The sequence below is a fragment of the Carcharodon carcharias genome, chromosome 32, assembly GCF_017639515.1.
Source record: "Carcharodon carcharias isolate sCarCar2 chromosome 32, sCarCar2.pri, whole genome shotgun sequence".
NCBI classification, from domain to species: Eukaryota; Metazoa; Chordata; class Chondrichthyes; order Lamniformes; family Lamnidae; genus Carcharodon; species Carcharodon carcharias.
In genome coordinates this window covers 8,465,553-8,478,225 of record NC_054498.1, presented here as the reverse complement: position 1 = coordinate 8,478,225, position 12,673 = coordinate 8,465,553, and the positions used below count along the sequence as shown (strand labels likewise).

At 40.0% G+C, this 12,673-nt stretch overlaps 1 protein-coding gene across 4 annotated transcripts in view; it reads right to left on the bottom strand.

Annotated features, from left to right (window-relative positions):
- The window catches only part of scaper (S-phase cyclin A-associated protein in the ER), a 294,594-nt gene that overhangs the window by 241,074 nt on the left and 40,847 nt on the right, over positions 1 to 12,673 (bottom strand). For all 4 annotated transcript variants that reach the window (XM_041178256.1, XM_041178255.1, XM_041178258.1 and 1 more), the window contains exons 5-6: positions 3,229 to 3,329; positions 722 to 853 (exon numbers count right to left, since the gene is read on the bottom strand). In XM_041178256.1, coding sequence (XP_041034190.1) covers positions 722 to 853; positions 3,229 to 3,329 — 233 coding nt within the window. The remainder of the gene's footprint in view (positions 1 to 721; positions 854 to 3,228; positions 3,330 to 12,673) is intronic.

Below are 12,673 nucleotides of genomic sequence, written 5' to 3'. Positions count from 1 at the left end.
ATGTACATGTCAATACCAGTCAACATTTACAGCACTCTTTGATAATCAAGTCATTTCCTGAGGTATCCCCATTACAAAATAACACATGTATTGAACCAACTGTTCAGCAGTCTTCAACCACAATTAGATGTGAACATTCTTCAGTGGCAGTGTGCTTAATAAATTAAAAGGAGCCCAGGTAAGTGACATTAAACAAAGGATCAACTGCCTGTGTTAAGCTTGGCTCTGGAATTTAACTTAATACAACTCAAAAGAATGGTATTTACTACAGAATAAAGAAAACTGATAATATTTGTAGCACTTTATAACACACTACATTATCCATTTTGGGTAAATAACTGGAATTTAATCCGTTTTCTGGCTGACATTCCTCCTTCAACCAATAGTACCAAAATCACATTCACTGGTCATTCACCCAAGTTGTTTGTGAGATCTTGTTATGCACAAATTGGCTGCTTTGTTTGCTGACATAACAATTACATTGAAAATATATTGATGTGAAGCATTTTGGGACTAACTGATGACATGGCACAGTGTTATAAGAACTGCAAGCTTTTCATTTAGAGAATGCCACCATGAACCACAAACTGGCTCTTTGAGGCTTTCAGGACTCTGGACCCAAACACTGGGACAGAGGGCACATAAACATGTCACAGAAAGGATGCAATATTTGTCAATTACCAATGTGCAAAAAAGCAAAACCCAAGTTAGAAACTCTTACATGGTACTTGGAGCCCCAAAGTTTAAGCTCCTTCGAGCACTTGATGTTGTGCAAATTCTGTCTGCTGGTGGACTTGGCATAACATGTCGTCCTGGGGACATCTTCCTCACTTCCCAAGCCAGCGACGTGGGTCTGCAATAGACAGAGGACCTAAGTCAAGATGTAAAGGCATGTAATATGTATGACACATATACATGCAGAATACTGTGCTCAGTTCTAGTCTCCATATTACAAAAACGATAGAGACATTCTGAAGTAGGTACAAAAAAAAGATTTACAATGATGAAACCAAAACTGAGGTGTTATAACTTTCGGGAGCGACTGAACATGTTGGGGCTCTTTTGTGTAAAAACAAAAAAGGCTGAGAGGTCATTAAGGCAGGATAATTGTAGAGAAGTTTTTTTAAAATTATTCATTCATGGGACGTGGGCGCTGCTGGCTTGGTCAGCATTTATTGCCCATCCCTAATTGCCCTTGAGAAGGTGATGGTGAGCTGCCTTCTTGAACCGCTGCAGTCCATGTGCTGTAGGTACACCCTCAGTGCTGTTAGGGAGGGAGTGCCAGGATCTTGACTCAGCAACAATGAAGGAACGGTGATATATTTCCAAGTCAGGATGGTAACTGTTTTGGAGGGGAACTCCAACACCAGGTGATGGTGCTCCCATGTGTCTGCTGCCCTTTTTCTTCTGGATGGTAGTTGTCATGGGTTTGGAAGGTGCAGTCTACTAAGGCTTAGTGGGTAACTGCAGTGTATCTTGTGGTGGAGGGAGTGAATGCTTGTGGATGGGGTGCCAATCAAGCGGGCTGCTTTGTCCTGGGTGGTGTCAAGTTTCTTGAGTGTTGTTGGAGCTGCACTCATCCAGGTAATTGGAGAGTATTCCATTACACTCCTGACTTGAGCCTTGTAGATGGTGGTCAGACTTTGGGGGGGATCAGGTGGTGAGTTACTCGCTGCAGGATTCCTAGCCTCTGACCTGCTCTTGTAGCCACAGTATTTATATGGCTAGTCCAGTTCAGTTTCTGCTCTATGGTAACCCCCAGGATGTCAGTAGCTGGGGGTTCAGTGATGGTAATGCCATTGAATGTGAATGGGCAATGATTAGATTCTTTCTTGATGGGGATGGTCATTGCCTGGCATTTGTGTGGCAGAATGTTACTTGTTACTTGTCAGCCCATGCCTGGATATTGTTCAGGTCTTGCTGCATTTGGACATGGACTGCTTCAATATCTGAGTGGTCACGAATGTTGCTGAACATTGTGCAATCATCCCCACTTCTGACCTTATGATGGAAGGAAGATCACTGATGAAGCGGCTGAAAATGGTTGGGTCTAGGGCACTATCCTGAGGTTGTGTCTATTTGCGCGAGGTGGGAGAGAGAGTCTAAAACACGAGACAGTCATTAATAAATCTATTATAGAATTCAGGAGAAACTTCTCCGCTCAAGAGAATGGTTAGAGGTTAGAATGTGGAGTTTGCTACCATGGAGTAGTTGAGGCGAGCAGCATAGATTCATTTCAAGGGGAAAAGCACGTGAGGAAGAAAGGAATAGAAGGATATGCTGATATGGTTGGATGAAGTAAAGTGGGAGGAGGCATGGGCCAGTTAGGTTGAATGGCCTGTTCTGCTTCCATGCTGAGAATATGAGAGAATACAATTAACACAGTTTCATATGACAACAGCTCCACTCCTCAAGCATGCTGAAAAATGTATCGGGGAACAGACAATGCCTACAGCAACAATAAATTGCATCTGCTGAAGAAAGATATCGTTGACATAGACAACTATGAGTATTTTAACTCCAAAACTGATGTTCATGAGAAATAATAACTAATTCTATTTGGCATTTTAACTATTTTAATTTCCGCCTTACTTTTATCTAGTTCAGAAAACATGTAAGCAACAAGTAGTGCATTTCTTCAGAGCTATCCGAACTCCCCTTTGTTTGAACCTAATTCAGGATATCGCCTAAGCCAAGTAAAAATACAAATTCCCAATATACTAATTGACTGGGATCTTGAGAATGACACTAAATAACCTTACACACCAGAACACAACAGTTGGTGTAACAATCGGATGTGCATCACAACTTAGAACAGTGAATTTACACAAGGAAAATTAGGAAATTGAAGATCACCTCTTACAAAATTGCAGGTACATCCATTTAAAAAGAATATACACCTATATGCAAGGGGATAATGTGTATCAAAAATACTCTCTCTATTTTTAAACACAACTGTAATCATCTGAATTACTACATAATCATAAATACTATGAATTATCTGAATTGTTTCTCAGTCTGCCTAACTTCCAGTTTTTCTGTTTTAAAATTGTTTCCAACAGTTGCCCAAGATCAGATATTTGGCCGGCATCATGATGTTCCTCTCCAACGCCTCCTTCCACATGCACGTCGTCATTGCCCGTCCTTCTGGGGTGTCAGTTTAATGGAATACAATCTCCCATCAATAATTAAGTTCTTTCAAGTGTATTGTGTCCACTAGTGTACTACCTGTTCTGTGCATCTGTATTCTCCAACTTCTCCTGCAGCTGTAACCAATCTATCAATGCCTTGAAATCTCGCACGTAGTTATCCAGCATCATCAGCACCTCCTGAGAAAAGAAACTCATTATAGTTGGGTTGCAAGTAATACTCCTCCACTCTGACAAAACATAATCGAAGATGGTTTATGATATGAGAGTAGCTCCCTCTACTCTGCCACAAGTGTTTGGCCATTTTACCAGTGAAAGCCCAACAGTTGTCAAACTGTTCAATTATATTGACTGATTCGCTCTAAAGCAAGTAATTAATTGAACACAATACATTAGAAAAATAGCTCCAAAAGGAAACAAAGTGCTGCATCTTCAATAACCAGACAATAGGGTTTTGATTTGAAACTGCTATTTAGAGTTCCAATCTTGATACTATAGTAAGTTCTTTAAAAAAGATGCAAAAATTTGGGGGGGGGGGTTTAAAAACCGAAGTGCATTAGCTATTTAAAAAATTGTTAAAGTTTACTGTTTCATTGTATAGAATTGTGAATTAAACAATAGTTGCTCACTTAAGTGAGTTTCTCCAGCCAGCCCCTCCCATTGCCTTGCGCTTCCCTCTACTCCCACCCACCCAATTAATCCCCACCCCCTGCATAATCTTGTGCACCATGTAGGAAAAAGCTACATACAATGATGGTGCAGACATTCACTTGTGTAATTTACATCTGGGATTCCTGAGTCACCTAATGAGTGAACTAGGCTGATGCTATTTTAATTATTTTGTGTACTTTAAATTCACCCCAAAATATTTTTGGTTCAATTTAAATTTCTGTTCCTTTTAAAATGTTTTCATATGTCCATTTGAACTGTGAAACACACAAAGCAATACTGTTATAAATGATGCATTTACATCTCCTTGAACCCCTCTACCCTAACCTACAACAATGTGCAGGGAGTTCATGGACTTTTCTCACTGAAATTGAGATCCTCTGTTCAGCTGCCTATGTCACATCCTTTCCATCCCTGTATGTACATTTCCACCAATGTTTCACCCCTGCCCTAGATCTGGGCCTGAATCTTTCTCTGGTTTCCCTATCTCCTATCCTGCCCTCTCTAAACTCACCTTGTCCATATAGCCTCCTCCTGGCTCTCTTGATCTTATTCCCAATAAACCTCTATTATCACCCAACCTCTTTTCCTGTCCTCATGCTTGCTGATAATTTAAATGGTTCCCTCTCCTCAAAGAAACATCCTTGGCCCCTATGACCTTGTAAACTATCACCCTATTTCTAACCTCCCTTCCTCTCCAAAGTCCTTGAGGGTGATGTCACCTTCCAATTCTGCACCCACCTTTCCCAAAACTTCATGTTTGCACTTCTCCAACCAGGAGAGTCTCCAATCCCTGCCACAGCATTGAAGTGGTCCTGTATCAAAGTCACAAATGTCATTCTATATGACAGCAGTACAATCTCTCTCTTCATCCTTCTCAAATTCTGTGCAGTCTTTGACATAGATTACCACACCATTCCCCACCACTGTCACTCGTCCGTTGTCCAGCTGAGCGGGACTGCCCTCACCTGCTTCCACTCTTACCTATTTCGTTGTAGCCAGAGAATCTCCTGCAATGGCTTACTTCCCCACCCATGCAATATTACCTCTACAGTCTCCCAAGGATGAATTCTTGTCCATTCCCATTTCTCATTTACATGCCGCTCCTCAGTGAAGACATGATGTCAGCCTCCACGTGTACAATGATGAAATCCAGCTCTGCCCTCTGTTTCCTATGTTGCCAGACTGCTTATCTAACATTCAACCATGGCTGAGTCACAATTTCTTCCAATTTAACGTCAGCAAGATCAAAACCACTGATTTTGGCTCCTACCACAAAAAAAGTGTTTCCTTGCCACTAATTCCACTCCCCTCCCCTGACCATTGCTTTCAGCTGAACCATGTTTGTAATCTCAGCAGCCTATTTGACCTCTGTATCACCTGCCTCTGTTTCCTCTCATCTGCCATTCAAATCCTCATCTATACTTTTGTTACCCCCAGGCATGACCATTCAAATGCTCTCCTGGATAGACTCCATCTTTCACACTCCACAAACTTAAGTTCATCCAAGACATTGTTGTCTGGATCCTAAAATGCACCATGGCTGAGCCATGGCCCATGCTCATTGACCCACACTGACTGCCAGTCCACCAGGAACTTGATTTTAAAATCCTCTATTTAAAATTGAATTCAAATCTCTCCAGGGCCTCACCCCTTCCTATTGTTGTAATATCCTCTAGCCATACAACCATCCGAGAACTCTGAACTCCTCCAACTCTGGTCTCTTCTGCATTCCCCATTCCCTTTGGTCCGCTAGTGGCACTGCATCTTTAGACGTCTCAATCCTAAGCTCTGGAATTCTCTTTCTAAGCCTCACCTCCTCCCGCCACTTACTCTGCTTTTAACACACTCCTTAAAACCCACCTTTTAGAAGTCCAGGCTTTTTGTCCAATTATACTTCTGTGAAGAACATTGAGACACTTTCTAGGATAAAGGCACTATATAAAAGCAAACTGTTGCTGTTGTCATTTGATACCATTTCCTCCCGTGGGAGGACACCAAATTCCTGACAATCTGAAACCTACATATTTCTCCCTTTACAGTCATGAGTTAGCATAGCCCTGGTCTAAATATGAACACTTATCAGAATAAACTGTTTGCTGATATTAAGGTAGAATGCCTTCATCTGATGCCAATCCAGGAAGCAGAAAATAACAAACACTTTGTACTGGCTAAAACTACAATTGAAGCAATTAAATGATTTATAGAAAGTTGTATAGTATAACAGAGTAATCTATGATGCATACAATTATGATGAATGTTTAAGACTCCATTGTTTTTACCGCTCCATTTGACAAGCTCTTGAAATGAAGCAGTCGCTCATTATATGCAAGTAATTGCTTAGCTTTATACGCTGCAGATATATTTTAGCCAAATACAGAACTATGGCAGCCCATGGGCCTTTATATATCTTATCACCTTTGATCTAGAAGCATCTTTTTGAAGATTATCTTCAGCACCCAAATTTAATAAGTTTCCAAAACACAGACAAATGACAAAGCCACAACAGTTTTATGAAATCAAACAGTTATATTTTGGAAGGCTATCACAAGACAACAGTTGGAAACAACTTTCCCAAACAATTTCAAACCTTAAGCTTCCTATAAATAATTATTAACTGTGACAGGACACAACATTTAACATTGCTAAGAACAATTTGCTACCTTTCAAAGACAGTTAGTTAATTGATTGTGCTAATTTAGAGAAAAACATCTGGTCCTCTAAAAGGACTCACCCTGCAGAACGCTGCTGGTGGGTCCCTTTAAGATTAAACTAACCAAACGGATGAGTGTTATAAACTTAACAATATGACTGGAGAGAGCATCTTGGGGTGGGCAAAGAGACCTCTATCACTAAAGGTAGCAAAATTTGAAATTGAATATTAAGGACATAACACTAGAGGCATATTGGCCCAACACTAAAATATACTGACTAAAGTGCAAGTTTTCCAATAGTATTTTGGTACTAATATGCTAACCATTCCAGAAGCAACTGAAGACACTCCATTCTGATATAGGTATTTAATCAGTGATTGAAGCTCCCAGTGGCAGCCATCTGGATTTCACGTGATTTATTTATAACTGGCACATCTCTTAAAACAAGACTGCAGCTGCTGACAACTGTGCTTAAAGTCAGGTTCAACAATCTGAATGACAGCCAAAAGAATCTGAAAATAGATGATTAGTGCTACTTTTCTGAAGCGGGAGCTAACTCACACACAAGCACACTATGCAAAAACCGCCAACAATAAAACACAACTTGAATTTATATTCACTTTTCAGCACAGTTCCTTCATAGTTCCAATCCAGTACAGTTGGATTTTCCTGTTACTTTTCCTGCATGGCTCCAGAGGATTCAGTAGCCACTTTGGAGACCATTAACAGTTCTGGTTGTTCCTGTTCACAAGCAACCTAAAAGTCTAATGGTTTTGGTGCAGTCCTGTCAAGCTGCAATTTTTTTCTGTTATTGTTCTGATGCCAGTCTTCAAATATTCCCAACATAATGAAATGTATATCACTTCTGCTGATCATTAATCTTATCCATTTTTGCCGAGTCTTCCTCAAGAAATGTTTCAGATACATTTCCCAGCTTTGGCATATTTCTCTCCCTTAAGGTTAGCTGCCCCATGCCATGACCAAGATGGGTGATCCATCTTGGCCCCCTCCTGAGGTTCCCACCATCACAGATGCTAGTCTTCACCCAATTCGATTATCACCACATGATATCAAGAAATGGATGAAGGCACTGGAAACAGCAAACACTGGGTCCTTGCAACATCTCTGTGATAGTCCTAAAGACTTGTGCTCCAGAACTAGCAGCAATTCAAGAAGATGGCTCACCACCACCTTTTCAAGGTCAACTAGGGATGGGCAACAAATGCTGGCCTTGCCAGCAATGCTCACATCCCATGAAAGAATTTAAAAAAAGGAGACAAGCCCCAACTTGCACATAAGCCACTATCCCCAATCTACTGGAATCAGTAAGAAACACTGCTGTAGTAAGTGATAATGACTGCTATTTTCACATACTCCAGAGATGATGCACAACCCAACAGAAACAATATTACAAGAATATCACTATTCCTATTTAACCATCTCCTGTTTTCCAATTAAGCATTTTATAGGTGTCTGTGCGCATGTATTTTATGAATATTTTTAAATAACTTCCAATTCTGAGGAAGGGTCTAGACCTTAAATAAAAACAGAAAATGCTGGAAAAACTCAGCAGGCCTGGCAGCATCCGTGGAGAGAGAAACAGAGTTAACGTTTCCAGTCCAATATGAATCATCTTTGGAGTTCCAAACAACAGTCGTATTGGAATCAAAACGTTAACTCTGTTTCTTTCTCCACAGATGTTGCCAGACCAACTGAATTTTTCCAGCACTTTGTTTTTATTTCAGATTTCCAGCATCCACAGTATTTTGCTTTTCTTCTAGACCTGAAATGTTAACTTGCCTGTTGTCTCCACAGATGCTTCCTGACCTTAGCTTTACCAGTATTTTCTGCTTTTGCTTCTAATATTACAAGAAAGTGAGATGTTCTTACCTGGCCCATAAGAAACACTAACTCTCTTAGTCCTGTTACAACAAAGTTAAAAAATAAAACGTACTCTAACCAACTGCAGCAAGACTGTAGAATATTAATTAATAAACCACAATAATCATGGCCTGTAATACCAAGGAAAAATTATAATTCTAAGCATATTTGTAAGTTATTGTATTGATCAATATATTCTCAATCAATATTTATTTCTTGGAGAACAGCTAAATGCACGTTTCCTTACTCCCTGTTAAAAGATAAAATATTCACATCGCATAACCCCTTTATATTGCAGAATTGAACTGCATCTGATACAGTCTATTCTAGAATAGCCTGAGTACAGAAGGGAAACTGTTCCACTTTCATTAGTGGAATGGTGTGCACAGTGTCAGCTACAATGCAAAAAACAATTATACATGTTTCTGGCTGTGCACATGTAGTGTCTGGATAAGTCAGCGTTCACCTGCACGTATGAGGTGAGCACTTGGTCCACCTACGACTGGAAAAAAACTGCAGGCTGCCTCACTGCAGCAGCACTCATATTTACCTTCTTGTTTTGAATATAGCACAGCCACTAAAGTCATAGGTTTCATCTGCAGCCACGTCAAAAAACAATTTGCTGAGTACTGACAGAAGGAAAGAATTGCATTTATATAGTACTTTCATGTATTCAAGTACTTGACACATAAGTGATTTTTTTTTTGTTTTGTTTCTTTTTATTTTGGGCAACACAACAGTCAAATCTCTGCATAGTAAGGTCCCAAATATAAAACTGTTTCTGGTGGTGTTGGTTGTGGAACAAATGCTCTGCAGGATATTGGTATAATTCCCTGCTCTTAGTCAAAAAAGAGTGCCACGGAAACTTTTACTTCCACAAGTAGACAGAGTCTCAGTCCAGATGTCAGTTTAGAGGAAAGATGACATATTCAAGAAAGCAACAATTCCTCTGTACTGCACTGGAGTGCAAGCCTGGCCATATGTTCATGTCCTAGGGTATGGCTCAAGTTCACAACCTTCTGACTCAAGAGTGCTACCACTGAGCCAAGCAGACACGTTACACTGTAATGTAATGAGTGCATCCGCACAGTGTTACATTTATGAGAAAAACCCTCTGCGGCCAATTAATTTTTTTGTACAAGCAAATTAACTGGTTTCCCAGTTAGGGTTCTGTGTTAGCAAGGTCTGAGAAATGGCGTTCCTTTACTTAACCTTGGCTTTCAGCAAACTTCCTCCGTCCCCAGCTGCTCTCACTCCTTTAAACCAGTGTTGAGAGCCAAGATTAAATGTAAAACGTCACATTTCAGCACCTAGTCTTTAAAGAATCATAAAAGGAAGGTGTGAAATTTTATTTTTTTATTTAAAAAGTAAATATGTAAATATTTTCCCCAAGAATGCTCAAGGAAAAAAAAATTGTCCAATCTTACTCTAAAGCATTCTTCAACATATAGAAACATTTCATGCTGATTAATTGTATCCTTGCCGTCTTGTAGCATTTGATTCAGCTCCATGCTATCTGCTCTAATCAGTGCAACTCCAAGCGCCCGTAATCTGAGGCTTGTTTAGTGAACAAGGGAACACAAACAAGACAAGCAGCTGGAGTGGCCCCGTACTCGTTGGTGCGCATCTTTCCCCTTGCAGCGATGAAGGCCATTTTGTCAAGCAGGAGAGAGGAGAACAAAAGTGGCTCTGAAAACACCGTTACAGACAGCAGATAACAAAGTCTAGATGTACAGCTAAAATTACCAATTAGTTTACCAATTGGCTGCAACGGATTCGATTGGTTTGTAATTAATTCTAGTTACTGGCGCATACAGCAGGATGGTTGGCGCCAACCCTTTGTCCTGTTGACACACAATACCAGTGCACAGGACCCAAGGGTCCTGGACATCAATACCTCTCTCTGCCTCACCTACAGCAGCCGGTGCAAAAGATATATCCTGTGGTGCTGAAACAGTGGAAAGTCGTGCTGCATAAGAAGGCGCTGACAAGAAAGGAACCTTTATGGGCTAAGCTGTGTAACAGCAAGCTTCATGCTAAAATAAACTCCAATGGATTGCGAGACAGATTTTCTTGTGTATGAAGGGGATTTATTTTCTGAAGGTCAAGCCTACCCACACAGAAGCAACACTGAACTACAACTTTCAGACAAACGTCCACCAGGACATTCTTTTACCTAGAAAATTGATCATTCTTTTCATTTCTTTCATTGGAAATGTACTGTGACTACGAGACACACAGCAGCTTCATTCATAACAAAACATACAGCATAAGTAACGCACACCAAGCTTGCCCCGAGATGGTCCAATGCAAGTGCAGTTCCTTTACAAAGTACAGTACTGAGTTGTAGAAGCAGTTTGCTTTGACAAGAACGACTTTGCAAAACGACAGGATAATTTATTATCATTCATCATTTCCAACTGTTTCCTAATCCAGTTGAGAGACAGCTAATTACAGGGATGGATGTATGTATGCTATACTACATAGCAAAGAACTGCCGCAAAGGTTCACTTTATGAGACTATAATTTACATGTTTTTTTGAAAGGGAACTTTCATTGAGGTCAGAGGATTTTGAGTGGACGGATATATTTTTTCACCCTTTGTTTACTGCATATTTGAAGAATCTAAGATCGTTACGTGAGATGTGCACAGGAACTCTATATTTAATGTTTCTTTTGGCTTCCCATTTTTCTTCTGGTTTTGAATATCTGAATAACTTAACTCACCCACCTAGAATTACAGATAACAACACGGAAACAAGTCATTTGGCTCAAAGTCTTTGTTGATGTTTATCCTCCACATAAGCAGAAGTCCTAATCTCATTTGCCTATCATGTTCTTAAATCCCTTAATCCCATTTTCCTTCAACCACCTATTCCTTAATCTTGACTTTACCTAGGCTTCAATCACCAACTTCTGTATTGCCTCGCAACCTTGTGTAAAGAAATTTTTCCTGTTCTCTATCCTAAATCTCTTTACCTTTAACCTTGTAAATATGCCTCCTTATTGTGGGCTGTTCACTCATGGATACAATCTTTTTCTAACTACTCTGTCCCATCCCTTCATCATTTTACACACCTCCATCAAGTTACCTTTTAATATTTTGTTCTCAAAGAAATCTAGCAGATTCCTTGTATGTTTCAAAAGTCTTCCATTCACATCCAATACTATTCTTTGCATCACTAACTCAATCGTATGCTTATAATATGTATTTGTAATTGGTTAGGAAATAGGAGACAAAGAGTTAGGATAGAGTGTTTGTTAACTGATTGGCAGTTGACAAGTGGTGTGCGTGAAGGATATGTGCTGGGAACGCTGCTTTACATCATATACATTAATGAAATGGGCATCAGTATCCACAGTATTTTGCTTTTATAAACGTTAATGAGTTGGATGAAGGAATAGAAAGGTGCACACCCAAATTTGCAGATTACACTAAATTAGGAGGCACAGTAAATTGTGTGGATGGGAGGAGGAAGTTACAAAGGGGCAGAGACAATCAAATGAATGGGCAAATGGAGAATGCAGTTCAAAGCAACGAAGCACAAGGTTATTCACTTTGCATCTGAGAAAGACCGATCAGTATATTTTCTTAACGGCGAGAGACTGGGAGGTATAGAGGAAGAAAGGGTTTTGGCTGTCCATATACACAAATCATTAAAGCTATTGTGCAGATATAAAGAGAAATCAAAACAGTTATTGGAATGTTGATACTTCAGTTGTGCAGAGCCATGATCCTGGAGTACTCAGTCTTGGGCACCAAACCTCAGGCAAGATATTTTGGTTTTGGAAGAGGTAGAGCACAGATTCACCAGAATAAAGTTAAATTATGAAGTTGGATAAAGCTAGCTTGTATTTCAGGGTTTGAAAGGTTGGAGGGTAATCTAATCAAGGTTTTTACTATGATTAAGGGGCTCAACAGGATATAGAGCTGTTTCCTCTGGTGCGGAACCCAGAACAAGAGGGCATAAACTTAAAATTATGGCCAGGTCTCTCAAAATTGAAATATGGAAACACTTTCTCCACACAAATGGTCATGAAAATCTGGAACTCACTCCCTCACAAATCTGTGAATGTTGAGCCAACTGAATTTTTTAAGTCTGGATTAATAGATTTTTGTTACCCTGTAGAGACACAGGCTTGATGGACCAGCTGGTCTTTTCTTGCAGGTTAATTTTGTATGTTTATTAGGGTATTAGGAAATGAAACAAAGGCAGGTAGTAAATGGAGTTGAGATACAGATCAGCTATGATCTAATTGAATGATGGAAAGGCTTGACGAGCTAAGTGGCCTCTTTTTCCTATGTCGAAATTGCCCATT